Source organism: Triticum aestivum, chromosome 1B (genome assembly GCF_018294505.1).
Source record: "Triticum aestivum cultivar Chinese Spring chromosome 1B, IWGSC CS RefSeq v2.1, whole genome shotgun sequence".
Lineage (NCBI taxonomy): Eukaryota > Viridiplantae > Streptophyta > Magnoliopsida > Poales > Poaceae > Triticum > Triticum aestivum.
The window spans coordinates 650,122,803-650,147,431 of record NC_057795.1 but is presented as its reverse complement, the minus strand read 5'-3'; the positions used below and the strand labels follow the sequence as shown (position 1 = coordinate 650,147,431).

The 24,629-nt window shown below is 46.0% G+C and overlaps 1 protein-coding gene, 1 long non-coding RNA gene and 1 other non-coding gene across 3 annotated transcripts; 1 reads left to right on the top strand and 2 right to left on the bottom strand.

Annotated features, from left to right (window-relative positions):
* Window positions 1–10,062: 10,062 nt before the first annotated feature.
* Window positions 10,063–13,344, bottom strand: LOC123145454 (extensin-like). Its single transcript, XM_044564874.1, has one exon. The coding sequence runs from the start codon at window positions 13,292–13,294 to the stop codon at window positions 10,232–10,234; it is 3,063 nt and encodes a 1,020-aa protein (XP_044420809.1). The 5' UTR covers window positions 13,295–13,344; the 3' UTR covers window positions 10,063–10,231.
* Window positions 13,345–15,193: 1,849 nt separating this feature from the next.
* On the top strand, window positions 15,194–16,543 carry LOC123098609 (uncharacterized). Its single transcript, XR_006447890.1, has 4 exons — window positions 15,194–15,496; window positions 15,570–15,662; window positions 15,743–16,138; window positions 16,221–16,543. It is a non-coding gene; the product is annotated as an uncharacterized lncRNA (long non-coding RNA).
* A 726-nt stretch (window positions 16,544–17,269) lies between these two features.
* On the bottom strand, window positions 17,270–17,351 carry TRNAS-CGA (transfer RNA serine (anticodon CGA)). Its single transcript has one exon. It is a non-coding gene; the product is annotated as a tRNA-Ser (tRNA).
* Window positions 17,352–24,629: the final 7,278 nt, after the last annotated feature.

The window sequence follows — 24,629 nt, the reverse complement described above, 5'->3', positions numbered from 1 at the left end:
TGAGTAGATGTTGCCAAAGGACTATCACCACCGCAAGGTGTCCGGCCCGATAGAAAGGTTCATGTATCAAAAAGATCGCTAGAGCTGAATAACACCATACTGAGAGCCTCCAAGGCACCTTACAGAAATGTAGGTATATTTAGTAAATTAAAATAATAAATTATAATTCAGATGTGTCAGAACAAATTTGAAGCGTCCAGTTGCTATCTCTACATGAACAAATTTGGGTGGCAACATGTTCCGGTTGAAATCATAACAAACAACACCATCTCAAATCTCAGACTTCAAGTTCAACCTCAACTTGTTAGGTTGAGCAGCTAGGCTTCATGGCGGAGGTGCGGACATGGCAGCAACAGTCACCCTCTCTCGCATTGCGAAGCTCAGTCTCACAGCGGCGTCGAGCGACGAGCGCTGGCAATGGCGACGGCGAGCGAACAACGACGGGGTTCGAAGGTTTTTCCCCTTACGCGATTGGGCTTCGTTTATGGGCTGAACGGCTTTAGGCATTGCTGGGGTGCTTGCCACGTTCCAACTTCGTGCCATCGGATGAGGCATCGACGGGCGCTAGACATCGATGTCCCTCTGCAGTAGTTGCTGCTATGTTAGAGGATCTCGTTCCCCTTTCAACAAAAGCACTACAAATCGTGTAATCCTCTTTTGAAATATATACATAAATGTAGGTATATTTAGCAGTTGCCACTAGTCGGAGTAGTATGTTTCTTCATTAGAGGGGAAATAAAGACGCAAATCAGACACACGAGTACTTCTTCCGTCCGAGTTTATAAATCCCTGTAATTTGAATCAAATTTGACCATAAATTTAAATAATAAATTATAATTCAGATGCATCAGAATGTATACCATTACAAACTTCTTTTGAATTCGAACCAGAATATAGTTTTATATGTTTATGTTCAAAGTTTTGACCTAAACCTGAAATGAAGAGGAAATCATTTGCCAAAAATAAAGGAAGAAGACAGAGGAGGTACTCAAACGGAGGAGTGCCTTCTCACTCGCCGGCCGTCTCGCCTCTCCTCCGCCCCCGCCCCCGCCCTCGCCCCCGCCCCCGCCCTCGCCGCTCCTCCGCCTCCTCCCGCTCATCCTCCATCTCACCGCCCTCACGCAGCTTGAAGCGGCACGCCACCTACGCCGCCGCCACGGAGCACGCACGCTCCGCTCCGGGACGCGCACCACCTGTTCGACGATTCGCCGCGGCATGTCACTCCGGTCCAGGAGCGCCCCCGAGACAACCTTCTCCCTGCACTCTCCCGGCGGGCCCCAGGTGGAATCCATCCCAAGAAGGACCCCTCCTTGTCGGCGCACGTTCTTGCCGGAATTCTTCGCGGCTGCCTAGGTCGCCATGCCGCCGCTGGCACCGCCGTCGCAAGTCCTCTCCATGCACTGCCAGGCTACGCCTTCTAATCCGCTTGGTCTTGCTAATTGATGGCATTGTGGTTCAGCGAGAGAAACCACATACAAAAGGTGCAATTTTACTTTCACGCCAATTTGGTCATGCTTTTACATGGGCTAGCTGGATTTATTTATTTTTGGCAATCGTCAAGAGGCTGAGTTTGATTAGCGTGAAAAATGGGCATGTCAAGGCCCCGGTAAATAACATACAGTAGTTTTTTTACGATAATAACAAATATTGTACATGGTACGTTCATTTTACCTTGATTGTATTCTTTGTCGACTATTCTCTTTTGCAATCACCATGCGACTTTTTTAGTTATATGTATTTCATTTTTGCGCTGGGAAGAATGTGAGTTGTATTTCAGCAACTTATAGATTGGTCCCATTGTACTTTCGAAATGGTCATCCATTGAAAGTTCCCAAGCAGGATGGTGAAAACCTGCTACCATATCTGTATATACAATTAAGGTTTTGTTACAAGCTGCTAGTCTTTTAGTTGTTTGTCGGGGAAGAGTAAGACACTGAAGTTGGACCTCAGTTCACTTGTACAGAATACTTGTTCAGTAAGGATTTCAACGAATAGTTAATTTCAGGTCTAAGCGAATATACACTTCTATATGTGCAGGGCCTTTTTTTATGTGTATCTCTTTTTATGGGTTGAAGTGAATAAGTAAGAAGTTCTAGACCATTTTATTCTGGACATCCGTTTTAGCCATTCTACGCTATTGCTCCTATATTTACTTAGCCATTCTTACCATGCCTGTTTAAATAATGTTCTCTGCACGATGCAACAATAGTCACTTAATTCATTTTCTTCCTTTCTTGGGATATAGCTTTCTGTTGATAAGTCTTGTGGGCTGTTACCCATTGATTTGGTTGATTGTTCAGCATTGTTAGTTGTTAAGGCTTACTATATTACTGATTTTGGTTGCAGCACCCACCAATTATTGACAAGAGATCATCTAGAATATCACTAACTAAAACCTTCATCTGATCTCATTAAGCAAGATTCTGAGGCAACTCTTCATGGCTGAAACCATGCATCTTTCGGTTGTAAAACTGGTAGTGCATTACATCTTCTGCAAGCAAGACATGTATGTTTTCTTGAGACCATCATAGATCTGTTGGATAAATGGCAACTAGTATTTCCTGAGGGCCAAAGGCCATTACATATACATGTGAGTCAAAGTGCAGAAAACCCCTTATACAATGGGAATATACCGAAAAGGGGCTATACACATCTAACACCCCCCTCAAACTCATGGTGGATCAACAACACTGAGTTTGGAGAGGAAAAAGCCGTGCTGCGCTCGAGTCTGTGCCTTGGTGAAGAAATCTGCCAACTGTAACTCAGAGGGCACATACTGAAGAGCGAGAGTGTGATCCTGCACAGCAGCACGCACAAAGTGGGCATCCACACCAATGTGCTTGGTGAGCTCATGCTTCACCGGGTCACGCGCAATACTGATAGCGCCAGTACTGTCTGACAGTAAGGGAGTCGAGGTAGTAGCAGACACACCAAAATCCTCAAGTAACCACCGTAACTAGATCACCTCAGCCGTCAACATAGCCATGGCTCGCAACTTAGCCTCTGTACTCGAGCGAGAAACTGCAGTCTGTTTCTTTGTCTTCCAGGCAATGAGAGAGCCACCAAGAAAGATACAATAAGCAGACAGCGAGCGGCGATCAGAGGGATCACTAGCCCAGGTAGCACCAGAGTAGGCCTGGAGCTCAAGAGAGCTGGAGCGGGGAAAGAAAAGGCGCTGAGAGATCGTGCCACGAAGATATCGTAGAACACGGAGGAGGTGACTATAGTGAACGGAGGTGGGAGCTGTGACAAACTGACTCAGGATGTGGACAGGATAGGAGATGTCAGGTCGCGTAACAGCAAGATAGACAAGGCTGCCAACGAGGTGACGATAGCGAGTGGGATTAGGGAGAGAGTCACCATCGGTGGCACGAAGTTGAACGTTGAGCTCCATAGGAGTCACAACCGTGCGCTCATCATTGAGAGCAGCGCGAGCAAGAAGATCCTGAATATTATTTTTTTGGGAGATGTAGAAGCCATCAAAGGTCGAGGAGATCTCAATCCCAAGAAAGTAGCGAAGTGGACCAAGATCAGTCATAAGAAACTGGTCGCGAAGGCGAGCCTTAACAAAGGCAATGTAATCAGTGTCGTCACCAGTGATGATCATGTCATCAACATAGAGAAGGAGAAGAGTCCGACCATGAGGAGACGTGTGAACAAACAGCGCGGGATCATGGTCACTGGGCAAGAAACCAGTGGCGGTCACCACAGATGCGAAGCGCTCAAACCAGGCGCGAGGGGCCTATTTGAGACCATATAGGGAGCGACGAAGTCTACAGACCATACCATCAGGAGCATAGTACCCCTGTGGTGGCTGCATATAAACCTCTTCACGCAACTCGCCATTGAGAAAAGCGTTCTGAACATCAAGTTGAGAGATAGACCACTGACGAACAGAAGCCACAGCAAGAAGAGTGCGGACAGTGGTCCTGTGGGCCACAGGAGCGAATGTCTCATCATAATCGTGCCCCTGCTCCTGCTGAAAGCAACGGGCCACAAGACGAGCTTTGTAGCGCTCAAGAGAACCATCGGAGCGAGTCTTAAGCTTGTAGACCCACTTGCAGGTGATGGGACGGACACCAGAAGGGAGGGGAACCAGATCCCATGCGCCAGAGCGCTCAAGGGCAGCAAGCTCCTCGGCCATCGCAAGCTGCCATTCAGGCTGAGTCATGACAGTGCGATAGGAAGTGGGCTCAGTCAAAACAGAGAGACCGTACCGATCAGGGGAGTAGCGATCAGGCGGAGGACGAGGCCGAGCACGGAGGTTATGAACCGGAGGAGGTGTGAGAGGAGGTGCACCAGAGGTGGAAGGCTCGTTAGAGGAGACATCCTCAATACGAGATCGTCGAGTATAGTGGAGAGGAAACAGTGAGAGAGGGCGACGGACTGGAGAGGATGGGGGAGAGGTGGAGGAGGAGGACGGAGAAGACGGGGTCGGTGGTGAATGAGAAGGAATGAGAGCTGCCGGAGGAAGAGGTGACACATGAGGCACATAGCAGGGTGTATCGGGAAGGAGAAGGAAAGAAAGGTCGTCCATAGAGAAACTCGAGGAAGAAGAACGTGGGTAGTAAGAATGAGACTCGTCAAAAGTCACATCAGGCGAGATGCGCAAGCGACGACCCACAGGATCCCAACATCGATAGCCCTTGTGCTCATCACTGTAGCCAAGGAAAACACACTCAACCGACTGAGCAGTCAGTTTGGCGCGTTCTCGGGGGGCAAGAAGAACATAGCAGACGCATCCAAACATACGAAGAGCCGAGTAGTCAGGAGAGCGACCAGTAAGACACTCCATAGGAATGCCACCCTGCAGAGCAGTCGATGGCTGAATGTTGATGAGATAGGTGGATGCGGAAACAGCCTCAGCCCAAAAATGGGATGGAAGAGAAGCCACAATCATCAGTGCACGAGCCGTCTCAAGCAAGTGACGATGCTTTCGCTCGGCAACACCATTTTGAGCATGAGCACCAGGACAGGAGAACTGAGCAAGAGTACCCTGTTCCGCGAGAAAATCATGCAACAGCTGAGAGAGATACTCTCCAGCGAAGTCAGCACGAAAAGTGCGAATGGGCGTGGCAAACTGGGTGTGAACCATGGCAGCAAAACGTTTGTATATAGGGAGAACCTCGCTACGAGATTTCATGAAGTAGAGCCAAGTGTAGCGAGAGAAATCATCAATAAACAAAACATAGTAGCGATGACCACCTTTCGAATTAAAGGGAGCAGGACCCCAAACATCAGAATGAACTAAGTCAAAAGGATGCTGAGATACTGACTCACTAGTAGGATAAGGTAACTGAGTATGTTTGCCAAGTCTGCAACCATTACAATGTAAGGAGACATCTCCAGATACAGACCCTAAGAGGCCCTGACGAACTAAGGAAGACAAGGAGAACCCTAAGAGGCCCTGACGAACTAAGGAAGACAAGGAGAACCACAGATGTGACCAAGGCGATGATGCCACTGCTGGAAGGATGCAGACGAAGAGGCAGCAAGAGCATGAGAGCTGGCAGAAGTGGTGGCAACGGAAGGAACACAAAGCCAGTCAACCTCCCAAAGGCCCTCTGACTCACGGCGCCGGGGGCCAGCACCAACCAAAGCCTTGGTGAGATGATCCTGAATGGAGCAAGAGTTGGTATCAAGAATGACACGACAACCAGAATCAGTAAGTTGAGCAGCGGAAAAAAGATTCATGGTAAGACGAGGAACATGTGAAACACTCGGAACAGAAAAAGATGGGGTGGAAAGAATACCACGACTAGCAACAGGAAGAGATGTGCCATCGGCAGTAAGAACATTAACAGGCGAATCAAGAGGTCGGAGAGAAGACAACGCGGAAGAATCAGAAGACATATGAAAGGAGGCTCAAGAATCCAGAACCCACGAAGATGTACCTGACTGTGTAGATGCCTGTGATGGTGAGGAGGAGGATGCAGTCACAGCAGCAGCGGAGCCAGTCGACGAGGCGCCTAAGGAAGCAAGAAGACGCTTGAGACGAACAATGTCCTGATCAGTGAGTGACGGAGTCGAGAAAGACACAGGAATCCCACTGGAGGAGGAGCGCCTCTGGTCTCGCTTCTTCTGGCGACAATCAGACTCTGGGTGACCTTGTCGGGAGCAGTAACCACAGACGGTGTCACGGCGCGACGTGCCCTTCTCAGCATAAGGAGGACGGCTCACCCCCCCTGGAGGAGTAGGCAGGAGCGGCGGAGCAGTGAGGCGAGCAGATGACACAGGAGCCCTGACAGCCAATACTGAGGGAATCAGAAGCAACCCAGCAGAACGAAGGCGGGTCTCCTCAGCACGAAGCTCAGCAAGTATCTCTGAGATAGGAACACGACCACGAGCAAACAAGTGAGCACGTCGAGGCTCAAACTCAGAGCGGAGACGAGATAAGAACTCATGGACCCTCTGAAACTCCAAGTCAGCCCTCGTAGTCTGGCAACAACAGCAAGTGCCACACACAACTGTCCGCAGTGAGTCAAGCTGACGCCAGATGGCAGAGCACTGTGAATAGAACTCATCAACAGATGAGTCACCCTGCTGAAGAGCATGCTCCTGACGCACCACAGAGAGGTATAGAGCATCGCCAGAGGGCTGATAGCGCTGACAAAGATAAGACCACATCGCTGCAACAGTGCCGAGGCCCATGAACTCCGAAGCAAACTGAGGTAGGACACTCGCAGTGAGAACAGCAGCAGCTCGAGCATCATCATTGCACCACTGAGTGTAAGCAGACGGATCATCCCGGTAGACAGAAAGAGCATCAGAATATGCGGATATCTGCTGATCATAAGCATCAACTGCAGCATCATCAAGAGCCTTGGCAGCATCTCGATCAGCCTGAGAAGCATCTGTAGGAAGCACCGGCGGCACCGGCGGAACAGGAGCCATCGGAGCAACAGGGCTGGGCGGACAGGGAACCTCGCCAGAGATAACGCCCCACAAAAGAAGACCCCGCATATGGATGCGCATGAAACCCACAAACTCAGCATAGTTGGTGCCATCGAAGATCACTGAGCATCGAGGAACGGCAATATAACCCGAAGAAGACATGAGGAATTGCTGCCTTTCTCTCTCTCTCTCTCTCTTTTTGGTCAACCTTCAGGGAAGACCCGATCTGGATCGGGAAAACAGCCCGAAACTAGCGAGCGGCTGCGGGAGAGCGATGCGGAGGGGCGGGAGCGAGCCCACAGCCAGAGCAGAGGAGGCAACCAGCGAAGGGATGGCCGGGGCCGGACCTGAGCAGAGGAGACGGCCAGTCGGCGGGATGGCCAGGGCCGGCCGGGCGGAGGAATGGCCGGGGGCGGGCGGACCGAGCAGAGCCCGAGGCGGCCGAGCCGAGGAGGTGGTGGGCGCTGCCGAGCAAAGGTGGCAGCACTGCTGCAGCCAGGCAGAGCAGCCGGCGGGAAGAGGCAGGCGGCAGGGGGAGGCGGGCGCACGGGCCGCCGGCAGCGCTCGTGTGCAGCTTGGACGAGGCGAGCAGCAAAGCAGGCTGCAGGAACCAGCTTCGCGAGAAGCTTGTGAACGAGCGTCAGATCCGGGCGGAAACGACCGGCGACGAGGAAAATCGAGAGCATGCACGGAGTTGCATCGTGCGGGGACAAGAGGCTAACCTAGCATCTGATTGAGTCGTCGTGACCAAGTGAAGTATTCAATACTCGTGCCTAGCCCTAGATATTGCTACAAGGCCAAATAGAAAGTGTTCTCTACAACTATACTGATAATCCCTGTTATAATATAAACATATTGGTTGCCAATGCTCTTATTCTATCATCTAAAAAAATACTCTTGTTCTGTACAGGGTAAGGTGTGGTGATGCTAGTTGGGAGGTTGTGAATGAACAAGCTTTTTCCCCCTGCCTGAAAGGTCGTGTGTTTACCATGAGGAGGGATAATATTATGCATTTGCATCTGCTTACCGACCATCTGAAAATAAGATCCTCGTAGCGAGGCCTTGCTCATGGTCAGCTTTTCCTCTTGTTTTTAACCCTGTGGAAGAGGCATAATTTAATTCTGGTGATTTCAGAGCTGCTACTGTAAGTGTTCTTGGTTACACCTGCCCTTCGCCATGTTTACTTACAATTGCAAATACAATACGCGTGCCTACACCGTAGATCAGCATTGCAGGCCAAAAGGCTGTTAGTACTTTAGACTCGCTTTAAATCTTTGCCATATAATATAATTTGACTAGAAGCGGCATAAGGAGCTGCTGCAGATTCTTATTCCCTCTGTAACAATTTTTGACAGTCAAAAAACATCTTATATTTTGATATGGAGGGAGTACCTTTTAGAAAGTATCAAATATGCATCACAAGAGGCGGTTAGGCCATGGGATGGTGTTACAATCTGCACGTGTGGTTCATGCTTTTATTTTGTAAACTGAATGACGGCTGAAGAGTGGAATTATTTTCTTCTAATACGATCATGCCAACACAAAAAATGATGATATCATATTATGTTGTGTTCCCCTAGATCATTTTGTTTATTCAGGGGGCACAAAGTTCCTTTGTAGCTCGTCCTACATGGAACCTCTTATCTTCAGCCCTTCAATATTGCTTTGAGATCCGTACTCTTCAACTAACTTGCAACAAGCAGATTTCTTTTTTTTTGTTTCTCTCAAATGAAAGAACATATGGACTTCAAACTTTCCAGATCAAACAAACTTTACAACTTCAATGTGTGAAAAAACTTTCAGATTTTTTGGACCAACATAAATATACAAAATGTGAATTTTTTTGATTAAAAAAATAAATTTAAGCATTTTAAATGCATGAAAAAATCTGAAAGTTTTTTCCCACGTAGTAATTAGAATGTTTTGTTGTCCTGCAAAGTGTGAAGTTTATACGTTTTTTCGTTTGAGAGAAACAAAAATGACAAATGTGCCTGCACGGATCTTGATGCCAAAATGAATGGCTAAGATAAGGGGTACCGTGTAGCTCCAGCTACACAAAACCACACTCGGGTTCAGGTTGTGTCAAGTTTATGAACACAAAAACTGCTTGCATGTGTATTTCATAAGATTATTGTTCGAAGATTAAACGTTTGGGCGCAGCATGTAGGTATTCTTTTGGCTAAATATGGTGGGTGCTCTTCTTTTCGATTGTGTGGCAGGTGTTGGGGTGCCCTCTGTTGGCTATCCTGTTGCTTAGGTTTTGCCCTGTAGTTGAGCCTGACTAAGTTATTTGCCATAGTCTTTTTTTTTTGGCTGATGAGAAGGTGTACCTCTATGATTTCAATTTTGAAGTTCCAATACTCCTTTTTAAGTCTCATTTTCTTACCGGATATTTTTATTACTTACTATCAAGATTAGCTGCAACTGCCTATTTTTTATTTACACTGAAAATAGTCGCTTCTTAACTATGTAGCATGATAGCCATCATTTTCCATGTGCTGCTGGTGATTACTTATTCAACTCTCTTTTTTGGTTATAAACTTATGTCTAGGATGGCTATGCTGATGTAACCGAGTACAAGTTTCAACGCTACTGATTAGGCACTTGCACTTACATTTCTAAAACAAGTCATGGAAATGCAACTTCTTGGCACTCTTAATTTTGTGCATATACTTGGTCCGGCTTGAGTCAACCTGTCAGTAATTATGTGTATTTTCTTGCTGTTATTTCATTCATGTTCTGTTACTTAGTGACTAGCCAAATTGACTTTGGCATCTAGCTTACATGCAGCTCATTCTTTGTGCAACTAGTCACTTACTGATCAGCAAAGACTACTAGTCAAATTCTTTTTGACCTGCTACTACCGTCATACGACATGCATTTTTCACCTTCTTCTTTGCTCTGGATAGCTGCATCCATGCAGCTTTACTGCCTAGGATATTTCTTGTCAGCATGCAGGCACGATTAATGTTAACAACTACTACTTGTAGCAATATTAGAACTAACAAATAGTGAACTACAAATAAGCAAAAACTTTAACAGGTACAGGGTAACCATCAAACAAATGGCGCAGCGAAGCGTGCTTACGCTTCTAGGTATATATATGATCATATTTCCAATCATATTTTATAAGTTTGAGGCAATTTTGAATAAGAACACAGAAAAAAATTATCGTTGAAATCAGAATCATATATTGGTATATCAAGCCCCTAAGTGCTACAAAGATTAACTAATCTACAGACATGCAGGCGCACATTGACCACAAAAATTCTATATATCTTTTCCCTAGAAATACCACACATGGCTACTAGCTAGATTCTTAGTTTCACCATGTGCTTTAGTATCCTATAAATTTAAATGACAGTACTTTCCATGGTTGAGCTGTTGACCCAGGCACACCCCATACGAGCACTTGATACCTGCCGACCTTATTGTTTTCATCCGCAGCTTTTATCTCAAGAAAGTAGTTGTTGCCAATTCCCGAAGGCTGCATGCTCACATACAACACATCGACAAGGGTCATCTCCTTCTTGTATACCAACTTGTGCATTAATACCGCAAAGCGCGCGATTTGCCAGTACAAAGTGTCACGGAAGTTATGAACTTGCACCCATCCATTAGTACCGGTAGGGGGACCAGGTGGTGACGTTGTTGCTGAAGGACTAGGTGGTGGTGGTGTCAGTGCCGACGGCGGTGGTTGGTTAGCTTGGTACGTTGGAGGTGTGGCAGGTGGACTTAATGGTGATGATGGCGATGGTGGAGGAGGCTGCTCATTAGCCGGGGACATTGGAGGTGTTGCAGGAAGGCTGGATGGAGGTGGTGTTGGAACGGATGGAGGATTCAGTGGAGGCGGTGGCGGTTGATAGTTAGGTTCATAACTTGGAGGTGTAACAGGGGAACTATATGGAGGTGTTTGTGGGGTGGCTGGAGCTAGTGGTGGGGGACTATATGATGCTGGTGGTGGAGGGGATTGATCACTAGTTTGGTACGGTGGTGGTGTAGTAGGAGCTACTGGTGGGGGGCTAGATGACGATGATGGTGGAGGAGGTTGCTCATTAGTCGGGGCCATTGGAGGTGTTGTAGGTGGGCTAGACGGAGGTGGTGGGCTAATGGATGGAGGATTCAATGGAAGCGGTGGCGGTTGATAGTTAGGTTCGTATGTTGGAGGTGTAACAGGGGGACTAGATGGAGATGTTTGTGGGGTGGCTGGAGCTAGTGGTGGGGGGCTAGAGGATGATGGGGGTGGAGGGGATTGATCACTAGTTTGGTATGGTGGTGGTGGTGTAGGAGGACTAGAATCTAATGGAGGTGGAGCCATGGGTGGATAATAAGATTGGGGTGGCGGTGGTGATGGCGAACCATTACCTTGGTTTGGGGATGGCTCAGGTGATGGCGGTGATGTCTCTGCTTCACTGCAATCCTTTTCTGGTGGTCCACGACCATTATTACTATGGCCATCACCGCCATGGGGATTTGGACCACGTCCGGGCTTAGGGCAATGTGGCGGTGGTGGTTGATCGCTAGGCTCGTAGGGTGGAGATGTAGCAGGGGGACTAGATGGAGGAGTTTGTGGGGTGGCTGGAGCTAGTGGTGGAGGACTAGATGATGACGGCGGTGGAGGGGATTGATCACTAGGTTGGTAGGGTGGAGGTGTAGTAGGAGCTATTGATGGTGGGCTAAATGACAATGATGGTGGAGGAGCCTGCTCATTAGTAGGGGCCATTGGAGTTGTTGTGGGTGGGCTAGATGGAGGTGGTGGGGGAATGGACGGAGGATTAAATGGAGGCGGTGGCGGTTGATTGTTAGGTTCGTATATTGGAGGTGTAAAAAGGGGACTAGATGGAGGTGTTTGTGGGGTGGGTGGAGCTAGTGGTGGGGGGCTAGATGATGATGGTGTTGGAGGGGATTGATCACTAGGTTGGTAAGGTGGAGGTGTAGTAGGAGCTATTGGTGGGGGGCTAAATGTGGGTGATGCTGGAGGAGGATGCTCACTAGTTGGGGCCATTGGAGATGTTTCGGGTGGGCTAGATGGAGGCGGTGGGTGAACGGATGGAGGATTTAAAGGTGGTGGTGGAGGTTGATCGTTAGGTTCGTATGTTGGAGGTGTAACAGGAGGGCTAGATGATGGTGGTGGTGGAGAGGATTGATCGCTAGGTTGGTAGGGTGGAGGTGTAGCCGTTGCTACTGGTGGAGGGCTCGATGATGACGATGGTGGAGGAGGCTGCTCATTAGTCGGGTCCGTTGAAGGTGTTGCGGGTGGGCTACACGGAGGCGGTGGAGGAATGGATGGAGGATTCAATGGAGGTGGTGGCGGTTGGTCATTAGGTTCGTATGTTGGAGGTGTAATAGGAGGACTAGATGGAGGTATTTGTGGGGTGGCTGGAGTTGGTGGTGGTGGGCTAGATGATGATAGCGGTGGAGGAGATTGATCACTAGGTTGGTAGGGGGGAGGTGTGGTTGGAGCTATTGGTGTGGGGCTAGATGATGGCGATGGTGGAGGAAGTTGCTCATCAGTCGGACCCATTGGAGGTGCTATAGGTGGGCTGGATGGAGGATTCAATTGAGGCGGTGGCGGTTGGTCATTAGGTTCATAGGTTGGAGGTGAAAAAGGGGGGCTAGATGGTGTTTGTGGGGTTGCCGGAGCTAGTGGTGGGGTGCTAGATGATGATGACGGTGGAGGGGATTGATCGCTAGGTTGGTAGGGTGGAGGTGTAGCAGGAGCTAGTGGTGGAGGGCTTGATGATGGCGATGATGGAGGAGGGTGCTCGTTAGTTGGGTCCACTGGAGGTGCTGTGGGTGGGCTCGATGGAGGTGGGGGAATGGATGAAGGATTGAGTGAAGGTGGTGGCGGTTGATTGTTAGGTTCGTATGTTGGAGGTGTAACAGGGGGAGGAGATGGAGGTGTTTGTGGGGTGGCTGGAGCTTGTGGCGAGGGGCTAGATGGTGATGGCGGTGGAGGAGATTGAGTGCTAGGTTGGTAGGCAGGTGGTGTAGTAGGACTAGGATCTAATGGAGATGGAGGTGGCTGGGTATTAGTTTGGTCGGTTGGAGCCATGGGTGGAGAATAAGACGGGGATGCCGGTGGCGATGGGGTACCATTACCTTGGTCCGGGGAAGGCCCAGCTCCATCAGGCGATGACGGTGTTGTCTCTGCATCGTCACAGTCCTTGTTTGGCCGACCTCTATTGGTTGGGCCATCCTTGTCGTGAGGATTCGGGCCACGTCCTGGCTTGGGGCAATGTGGATTTTTCACTGGCCCTACACCATTGGATTTATGATCACCACTCCCATAGGAGGCCTTCCCATTTCCACCCGCAGAGCCCTTGTCATCAGCTTGGGATACGTGGGCAGCAAGCACAAGAATCAGGAGGGGAAGAACTACAACTAGCAGTGATCTCATCGTAGGATGAGAACGCTGAACCTAAATACCGACCAGAGAGAGCTGTTCTTGTTGGCTTGCGGGTTTGTGCAGAATGGGAAGCAACGCTGGCCATTTATAGTGGTGGTAACCTTGGTAATGGCTATACGTTTCGCTGGATCCGAGTCGCAGAAGCTTCTGACACTGTCACGCACGCACTGCACCGGCCTGCATTTGTTAATCCTTAGGTCAGCTCGTCACCAGCTGTTTCCTGTCAGAGGAAAGAGGGAGAACGAATTACATAAGTGAAAAAGAGGCAGTACAATCCACTGCGTTTCTCTGCTGATTTCATTGACATTTTGCAGGATCCATGGTTCTCCGTGCCCGTGCACAGCATCTTTGCCTAGATCACAGGGCCATGCATGTAACTGACAGTTAATGCCACACGGGTGGTAACCTGTTGACCAGGAGAAGCAGACCTTGGGTGGCGTCGGCAGATTCCAAATGGAGCAGTCAAAAATGCCAGGTGTGCCCCAGTTGAGTTGATTAACAGCACAGCACAGCACTGCTGCACACGATCAAGTTGACCTCAGAGATGATTAGCTAGCAGTGTCAGACCCGTAGCAGTACACATCAAATTGATGGAAGATCTATCTAGCTGTGAGCTTTCATGGTCAGCTCAGAAACCCAGGAAGGCCGGCCGATCAAGCCGCATCTCTCCGTGTGAAGCCTCCAGCTGCTCATATCTGTAGGTAGAATTAAGATCTACAGTAGTTGATCTGACGTTTCCAGCTATGGTAGCTAGATTCGCAGGTGTATCTCATGTTAAACAATTGGGAACTGCTCCTGCACCAGATCAGCTCGGTTGCCGTGTCAGCATCCCAAGCAAAACAACTCTCCTTGATTCTCATTCCAATGCCAATCCTTGTGTCTTCTCGTCGGTGCAAAAGCTAGACCTTCTTCCAAAGTCACATTGTTGCCCCAATGCTGATTGGACAGTGGAACCGCGTAATGTTCAAGATGCCTTTCGGCAGAAAATAGTCGAACATGCCAAACTGAAAGTTACAACAATGCTGGAGCACAACTCTTGTAGGGGGTCAATCATGTCCATAGGAGAAGTGGGCAGGGATATTATTCTTATTGCCTTGTTGCTTCTTTTTTTTTCTGCATGTATCGTTTGACTCTTAAGTAGATGAATTTCCGAACTGCAAAATGTAGCCTAGGAACACGCAAAAAAGGATCTTTGACTATTTACAGCCATAGGAGAAGCGGGCAGGACCGTAGGACACGTAAGAAGATGTGTCCAAGGCTGGGTACGGTTGCCATTGGCTTCTTATTTGATGTTTTGCATGCATCGTTTGACTCTGAGTAGATGAATTTCCTAACTGCAAAATGTAGCCTTGGAAGACACAAAAAAGGATCTTTAAGTACTTAGTGTCAGTAGACAATTAATCATCCATAAAAAATCTACTGATAACATTCTAACATGGGAGTATCGGGGATCTTATCAGTCCATTTTTCCACCTATGCTAGTTTGTATTCTTACTGGTTATGAACTCTTTTCAGGCTAGATCAGATCTGGATATGGATTCTTTCATTTGATCAGTCTTATTCCGAGTCATTGCATTTGCATGAATAAATGGAGAGTACCAAACGATCAGGTAGTGTGTAGGCTATTGCATTTACAAGCATATTTTCCGTGTATTCTCAGCAGTTAGCGTGATATATGTATGGTTCTTTTCTCGGATGTTCGTCCCTGGAGGGCCCTGTCCATGGTGCTTTTGAAGCTAGTGGTGATTTTTTGTTGAAGTTGATTGTTTCACTCAAGTATTGTAGTAGTTACTTTCAGGTTTCAAGTTTTTCCCGTGTGTAAATCACTTCTTCCTTGGCTGATGGTAGCAATTAACAGGTGGAGCTCATTATTACCTGTAGTCTTGCACTGATTAGGCTGTGGTTTTTTTTTTTGTCATTGGAGGCATAAGAATTACAAAGTTCAGACTGATATTCCTTGCCGGTAGAAAAATAAAGTGGGTACTGATATTTGTGTACTCTTTTTAAGTCATTTCTAACCAGAACAGTTTGCATTATATCAACCCATTCTACAAAAATCGATATGTGCATGAAGCAAATTTCTGGCGCTGGCATAGTGTTATTCGATGGTCGGCTATGATGTTTACAGTGGCTCCTTTTCTTTTCTCTTCAGGTTGCCCAGTGGAAGGGAGCAGTACTAACGGCGTGCCACAGGTTCGCAAGGAGACAAATTTCAGGCAAACATTTTCAGATAATTCATGTTGTAAGAGTGTGCTCCTTTTTTCAGGTCAGTTTACTGCTTATCGGCTACTTTTCTTTGTTCCATGCCGGGGAATCAAGCAGTTATTCATGGGTTGGGAGCCCCACAATGCTTCACAAGGTAAACATTTGTTTTGTGTAGCCATGTTTTTTCTTAAATTGCTGGAGATTGTTGGGCAATTCTGACGAGTTAAGAAACAGGTGCGCGACCTGCCTTTTGCTTTCTTCAGCGACCCTGAGTTGATGCTCATCTTGGCTGCTGCTCTCGTTGCCGTTTGTTATGGCAGTGATCGGAACAGAAGTGTGGTACTTGAAGAAATAGGTTCAGATATGCTCCATTAATTCTTTGCTTAGATCCTGCAGAGCTCAGCACCGGCTACTTTTGGATCCCATTGACGCGGATGGCTCTGGAGCCAATAATTCCAGTGACAGCACACAGGTCTCGCCGGATATCAGAAGCTCACTGTCTGACATCTCAATGTTGTAAAGCCGCCAGTATCAGGAAAAGGCGGTTCAGGGGCCATCAGATTTTGAACAGAAATGGGAACCAAAAGGATGGTAGAGGAACAAGAACTGGTGTTGATGGTAGAGGGCCGGGTAAGCTTCATCTGTTTTCATGTTGCGTAGAAAAATTAATCCCGGCCTTTTTCTCTGACAAGGCAGAAGAATTATCGTGCAGCGGTGCATAACAGAAACACTGAATAGCACAAGCTGACCAGACCTTCACAAGAAGCTACCGAATTAGGGTTTCCGAGGCGGTGGCGGCGTCTGACTAATGAACCACGAGGCAGCGGCATATCATAGTGGCGATTACGGGATATGATCGTATAGTTCCAGTTTACCCGACGTGTTGTTTTCGGTGGGCCAAAGATGCCAGGTCCGTGAGTCGTCATGTAGAGAATAAGTTTGCGATGTTGTGTTATGTATGCCTCTAATTTGCCTGTCCATATATACTCCAAAAGAACCGTGTGAAAGAAGAAAGTAACGATCAACTGTACCAAACATTAGTACCAACACAGCCACACTGGCTTCTGTTTGGGGGACAACTTTCAGTTCTAAGGCCCTGTTCGAATCCCCTCCGCTCCTCAACTGCAGCTCCCGGAGCGGAGGGAGCGCCAGCACAATCGCGCGGAGCGGCTCCAACCCAGCTCCTCATGCGGAGCGGAGTTGAGAGTCGGGAGAGTTTCCGAACAGGCTCTAAGTCTGCTACAAGTCACACAAAACTGTTAAACTGTGATACTCGATGCATATCGCCTTTCGCCAGAAGTCAATTGTTTCGGGCAGCTTCAGAAACCAAGAAACTTGGGATACCGCAACTTAGTAAATATTCCCTCCGTTTTTTTAGTCTGCATATAAAATTTGGTCAAAGTCAAACTTTATAAAGTTCGCCAGAAGTGAATCTTGATACTTTTTTCTATAAATTTAGTCAAAGTTAACAAAGTTTGACTTTGATCAAATCTTATATGCAGACTAAAAAGAAACGGAGGGAGTAGTTGAGGGACAATGGTGGTAGTCAAAGTTCAAGAAGCTGATGCCCTGTATTTTACACCAGTTTCAGAGCAAATTAACTGAGGCAACACACTGTTCATTTGATGAACATAGTTGCAATTTTTGCAAAGATTGCGTCAACAAAATATTATCTGCAGCATATAAAAACATTTCCTCAAATCTCAAACGAATGGGGCAGTTGACAACAAATGTCCCCACAAAGAGAAAGAAAACAAAAATCGTCGACAGCAGGATTCGAACCTGCGCAGGCAAAGCCCAACAGATTTCGAGTCTGTCTCCTTAACCACTCGGACATATCGACTGCTCCGGCAGAGGTTGTAAAAGCAGGTAAACATTATAGAAACTGTACCCTGTCATTGCATTGTGTAGTGGCACTTCAATGAAAAGCTCTATTTTTGCCTCTCTTTTTTGCGGGATAAAGCTCTAATTTTGCCATGAGCAAGGCAAAGAAAAGCTCGAAGTATTCATTGCATAAAATGAATTTCACCCTTCAATCTACACTGTGCCGCAAGTCTACAGTACGCTCGGCTAGATTTTTTTTTAATTAATCGCACCCATCTACTCAACTTGATGTTGCCATACTCCTAGACATTGTTCCTCGTCCTATTACTGTCATAGGTTATGCTTACCTCGATTTGTGTCATCCGCGTACCATGAGGCAGTGACATAGTAGAGCGGCAATTTTGGGATTCGATTGTATAGTTATGGTAAAGGAAATGGCTATTTTCCTCGGCTGGTTCTCGGTTACCTGACCTGTTACTTTTGGTTAAATCCATGGGTCTAAAGATGTGATGCCAGTAAGTTGTCATGTTGAGAATAAGTTTGTGATGCGGTGTTAGAGCGTCTCCAGTCGAACCCTCAAAAGTGCTTAACTCCTTAGAATATTCCCTTTTGATGAGTTAAGCCGCACCTAGCCCAACCCTTAGTCGGCTTAACTCGTAAAAAAAGGAGGTTTGTCGTTGGTACTTCAAATTTGAGCGGTCGAAGCAACTTCGCAGGAAAAAAACCTCTTGTGTGGCGCCTCCATATCGCTTGAAGCCCTCTATCCCGGTGTTGTCTACGCCGATTTCCTTCCTCCTAGCAGCCACTGTGCACACTCGCGGACCTCTCGGGCCAAGTTAGATTAGCTCCGCTACGACACCGCTACCAGAATCGGTCCATATCTTTGCGGCCGTGCTTTCGAGGATGAAAAGGCCACCGCCAAGCTTTGTTTCGTCCAAATCGGAACCGACGGACCACGAGATGGTGTACAACACCTGTGGTTGAGCTAGGCGGCGCTGGAATCGCAACCACGCTGGGAAATTCCAAAAAATCAGAGATCAGTTGGGACGAGCTTGGTCGGCGACGGGCGAGCATGGCTTGGAGGAGAGTCCTCTTCCTCTGAGCCCGCAGGCCATCCCCCAGCACCCCATCATCCACCGCAACCCCGTCGTCGCCTCAACGCCACCGGCGATGGCTGTCACCTTTTCCGCTTGCAAAAGTGTTCGATGAATGGCCTAGGTGCATTTTCTTGGCCTTTTCATTGCATTTTACTGTTTTTGCAATCAAATTTTAATATCGAATATTCCATAGTGTAGACGAATAGGTTAAGGGAGATATTCTTTGATGAATCTTGAGAAGATGATTATGATTTTGAAATAGCCATTGACATAATCGTTCACGAGGACTTTTGGCGACCAAGACTAGGATCATAGTTCGCCCGTTTGTGCATCAGTCAGTATAGAGCAGTAGGTCATGACAAGCTTACGAAGGATTACTTTGCACCCAATTCAACCTATTATGAGAAGTATTTTCACCAACTTTTTTGGATGTACCGAATTCTCTTACTCACCATTGCAAAAGTTGTTGAGGAGCATCATCAATGGTTTAAACTGAGGATGAGTGCATCAGAAGATATAAGTGCAAGCCCACTGATGAAGTGTGTCACGGTTGTTCGAGTGCTTGCCTATGGGTGTTCGGACAACGACATTGATGACAATGTCCACACTGGCTAAGAATCAATCCTAGAGGGTGTCGGGAAAGTTTCAATTGAGGTTTTACATGGATGCCCTAAATGGGCCAACCCATAATCATGCCGGTAAACGTACACCAATTATTGTTCATATTAAAAAAAATCATTTGCAAAAAATATTATAAATACATATATTCCAAAAAAACTTAATGTACTTAAGTATTCAAAAATATTCACCACAAATTAGAAAAATGTTAACAACAGTGTAAAAATGTTGTTAGTGTAATGTTAAAAATGTATTCAAAAAATGTTCATAACATGTTAAAAACGTTCACACGTTTCAGAAAAATATACTTGACATTTTAAAATCGAAAAAGAAGTTCCTGTGACTCAAAAATAATGTATGTTACATTTTAACATGTTTTTCTAAACCATGTTTTTGACATTTAAAAAATGTCTACACAATATTAAGAAGTGTGTGAATAGTTTGAAAATATATTTCAATGTGTGTTTGAAAAATGTTTAACACATATTCGAAAAAGTGCTTAAAAACATGTATTTGAAAAGGTGTTAATCATGTTTTTGAAAATTATTAAATGCGTGTAAAAATATTTTATTTTTATACCAAAAATGTACAATGTGTATGAGAAAATAGACATCAAAACATATATTTGAAAAATGTTAAACATGTATTAAAAAATGAGTGCACTTCTATTTGGGGAATAACTTGAGGTCAAAGTCTGGTGCAAATCTCACACAAAGCTGTTAAATTGTGCTACTCCATGCATTTCGCCAGAAGCCAAAAGATTCAAAATATATTTATAAACCCCAATACTTTTCTTTGAACATGAAACACAGAACAAAAGTTATAAGATTCCGCATTACAGCAACGCTGCTAGAGCAGCAAAACGTGTAACCTAAGCATTGGTGGCACGCAGGCCAACATAACATCACTACAATATCGAAATTAAGGCTGGTCACAATGGGCAAGAACATAAGCTAGTAACTTCACACTTCCCTAGACTATGTTACTACCTCCATAGTGGGTAGGAACATCTATGTAGTGTCATGCAACGATGTATTTATTAGGTTATAGACTCATTGTTTCTTGGAGTGTGTGATGTTCCGGTAACTTAGCTAGTTACCACAAGCACCTCTCTCTTCATTAAATACGTGCCACATAAGCAAAGTTGTATTGGAGTGTGTGATGTTACTTCTAAGTTCCTCCCCACTGTGACCAGCCTAAACGTTGTGAGCGCTCCGGGGCTAGGATGGTCAAAGTGACCACGTCTCCTATTTTTTCAGAAGAATCACTTTGATTTTCTTAGAAAAATTATGGTCTTTTATTAGGTAAGTAGGTATGTTTTTTCTTGAACACAGTACAGCCGAACTCGCTCATATACACGAGCAAACACTCATCCCTATGGATGCACACATGCACATCATATCCCTATGAGTATGTTTGAGAGACTGAGCCGGCACATCATCTTGAGATTGACGAAGTCTCCACAAACACCTTCGTAGGTGATGAAAACACCTCTTCCCACTGAACGCACATCGCCGAAAGGTTTGGAATAAATCCAGGAAAGTGCGAGCACAAATGTCAAGTGTAGGACTTCAACTCTGGTGGCAGGGGATACCAATGTCCTCCTAACCATCCAACATTAGGTATTGTTTACTATTTGGGTCAACCATCCAACTACGTATGTCCAACACTTGATGTGTTATGTGTCACTTACTCCCTGAACTAAAACCACAATATTTATTTTAGATCAGAGGGACTACATTTTTGCGAGAGAAAAAGGGTTACATGTCGCTCATGTATATCTGGTACGAGGAAAATTAATGATGTGGCCAACTATATCCACGCTTATAAAAGTGGTGTACCATCGCATGGCAGCACGGTCAACGCCAGCTCGGCCCATAACTGCCTCCTCTGTGTCACGTGGCTACATGGGTGCTATCACTCCACCACCACGCCGCACGCCCCGCCCATCTCTCCATCTTTCTCCCCTTCTCTCATGACAGTACGCCCGATCCATCATCGCCTCCTCCGCACCACACGGTTTCACAGGCACCCGACCCATCACCTGCTCCTCCGCATCATATGGTTGCATGGGCATAGCTAGTCCATCACCGCCTCCTCTGCACCACACGGTTGCACGGGCGCCTGTCCCACACCGCCTCCTACGCACCACAAGGCTGCACGGGCTTTGCTTGTCCACCACCACACCGCACACCCCGCCCATCGCTCCATCTTTCTCCCCTTCTTTTGTGCAGTAATTAACATTCAACGACGACGATGCTCGGGGCCTAGAGATGACTATTGTCTTCGGAACTTGGTCACCTTCATCAACACGCCATGGCCCATAAGATCTGCAGTACAACTCTCGATACCTCCTTCCTCTCCCTCTGTCATCCTTTCCTTCTTTGGCAGCCTGATTCAAATTCAATCTCGATCGCTTCGGTGCTAAACAAGTAGTAGATTATACCGGGATTTTATCTCACTGTGTAAGGTTTCAATTTGAAAGCCTCATGCTTCACTGCTTAAGTACCATCTCCGTGCTTGTCGATTAACAACCTCACGCAGTTTATACATGGCATGCTTTATGTTGCCTCTGTTCCATGGTGCAGTGCATATTAGTTCTTTTTAGTCAAAGATGTCCATTGGCCAAGTTTCTAGAACAAACTATCAATATCTAAAGTATTAAATAAATAAACTATAACAGTACATCTGGATGTTGATTTTTTTGAAAAACTTGGTCAAACATCGTTATGTTTGACTTTTCAAAACAAAGTATGTACTATATTTTAGAACGTAGGGAGTATTAATTAGGATATGGTTCCAAGCTTAAGGAGCACGTGGTCTCTAACTAAACTTAATTGGCACTAAAACAATAAAACAAGATGATAACTAGGTTTCCCTATGAAGATAGTTTGGTTAATTATCACCGGGTCGCTTATGTACATAGCTGATGAGGCCTTATTAATGCATCAGTAATGTTACATTCAAGTGAAAACTGAGACCAATCACCTGTGCTATTATCTCTTGATCCTCCCATTTCTGTCTCTTCCTCTTAGAGGGTGTTATAAACATGCTTCATTCCCTTTCCTGTCGTTAGTTAGTCAGTGCAAATCATTGCTTTTATTTCAAATATGTTCTTTCTATTTTGATTCTAACTACGCATATGAATGATGAATATTGAAAATCAGAAGCCATATACTTTGGTGCAGTGCTGCGACTTCCAAGTATTTCTCACTTTCACTACCCTTGTACCATTATTGCAGACTATAATTGTTGGTGTTTTGTATTATTTGTATGTGGCCAAGGTAAATTACAAAATATTGATTGGTTAAATCATAGAGTTGTATGATTGTTGTAGAGGAATACTATAATCAGAAGCCTCGGTTACGGATATTATAGTTTTCAATAGTTTTGCAGATGGATATTATCATGTCCATCCAGTACTATGGTTTAACCCTGCAGATCGGGGACATGCTTGATGCCAACCACTACTTTGGATATGTTTTTGGCACTGCTGCTGGCAAACCATTTTTGTGAAGAACAATAGTTGTAAAAAAAGTGAGTAATATCCTACCAAGTAAATGATGACGTGTCTTAGCATCTAGACATATCCTGCAATGCAATAAAGGGTGTTCTCACCCCAAAATTGTGGAAGCCAAAACACAGAAGGCCAATGAAAAAAACAACAACCCCCGACCTGCAAATAGAGAAGCAAGCAACCTTTCATGAATTAACAATCAAACAAATAAACGGTAGAAAAGTAGAACGGCGTAGCAAGGCGCGCATATGCTTCTAGTTGATAATCATGCGTGAGAGAAGTTCAGTAGGCAATCTTCAGCAGCTGCCGGGTCACAACAGTTAAATCTTCAGCAGGTACCAGATCGCTGGCAAAAAACACATATTTGATATGTGGGCGAAAACAATTCAAAATTTGAACTGCTTTTAAAAAAAATCACGTTGCTGACCTTTTTGAGTGGTGCCCGATGGCCAGGTGCGGCACCCTACTCTGCAGCACCTTTGCCTTAGGCATCGCACTCCCGGCCAGCATGGCAGCCCGGGGCCAGGTGCGGCCCCACAGCCAGTAGTGCAGCGCCTAACCAGTAGGCGCCACATAGTGTAATGTGCAGCGCCTATCGCTTGGGCGCTGCACTCTGACTTAAGCCGCATCGGGCTAGCCCTCCTAGGCAGTTCTCCCCTCTCTTCAGGGAGTTTTTCTCTGGAACAGAGAGCAGCGGCGGCGCCCCCTTCGGATCCTCCCCTCCCTCTCAGATCTGAATATATAAGCCATGGATTCGATCTCCAATCCCTCGTACTAGGTAAACTCCTCCGTTCCCTTTTTTTCCTCCGTAAATTCGTTGCCATTTTAGAGATTTGTCCAAGATTCGGTGGAACCCTTGATTTGCTCAGTTTGGATTTTTATTTGTCCAAGATTGGGTGTTGTGATGGAGGATGTGTAGTCATAGTGGTACTATATGATTCTTGTTAGTGAAACCTAGATTGTTTATCTTTTAGATATATATGAGATGCCTAGTTTTGTAGATAATTATGAGATGTTGAGTTTTGTAGCTATATATGAGATGTTGAGTTTCTTTAGATATATATTAGATGTTGAGTTTATTTCAAATATGAGATGTTGAGTTTATTTGAAAACATATGACATACAAGATATATATATGAGAATTTACAATCATTTATTCATTGTCTGAGAAGGAGATGTTGAGATTCTTGTAGATGAATACATATGAGATGTTTAGATGAACACATATGATATGTTTAGTGTATACCGATATTTGAGATGAACTCATATATATTTATTGTTTAAACTTTGTAAGGATGGTTTGGCTTCTCGACGATGCCTATGACACACAACTCGGGCCTACATGATGCGCGAGAAGGGGCTGGTAATAACGAGTAATCAAAATATTTAGCAAATCTGCCTTTAGTTGAAATTGACATGCCCTAAGATTTGTCATTACTTGTTTTTTGCAGAAGCTTGAACCTTTGAAGATTCGATATCATGGGGTCTCTGGTCCTGCCATGCCGTACGATGAGCGGTACACACCGTACATCCAGCAGGCAGGACTCCTCCCGTGGATTCAGTTGGTCAACCGGTCCACACCGAACCTTAACGCTCCACTGGTGTCCGCTCTTGCTGATCGGTGGAGGCCGAGATGCACAGTTTCCATCTTCAAACTAGGGAGATGACCGTGACGCTCGAGGATGTCTCCTTGATCACCGGTGTTGCTATCAACGGGAGGCCTCTCTGTATGAGCACCAATTCTGAAGGGTGGTGCCAGAAGATGACTGCTCTTATCGGTATGGCTCCTACCGAGGCTGAGCCTGATGTAGAGGATGGAGAACAGGAGAAGAAGAAGAAGGAAAGGAAAGCAGTCGGAGCTGCTTTCACGTGGATTCAAAGGAACTTTGTGAAGGAAATATGCCCTAGAGGCAATAATAAAGTTGTTATTTATATTTCCTTATATCATGATAAATGTTTATTATTCATGCTAGAATTGTATTAACCGGAAACTTAGTACATGTGTGAATACATAGATAAAACATAGTGTCCCTAGTATGCCTCTACTTGACTAGCTCGTTAATCA

Bases quoted from the DNA above. Each gene is read 5' to 3' on its own strand.
- LOC123145454 (XM_044564874.1), bottom strand. From the start codon at position 13,294: ATGAGATCACTGCTAGTTGTAGTTCTTCCCCTCCTGATTCTTGTGCTT.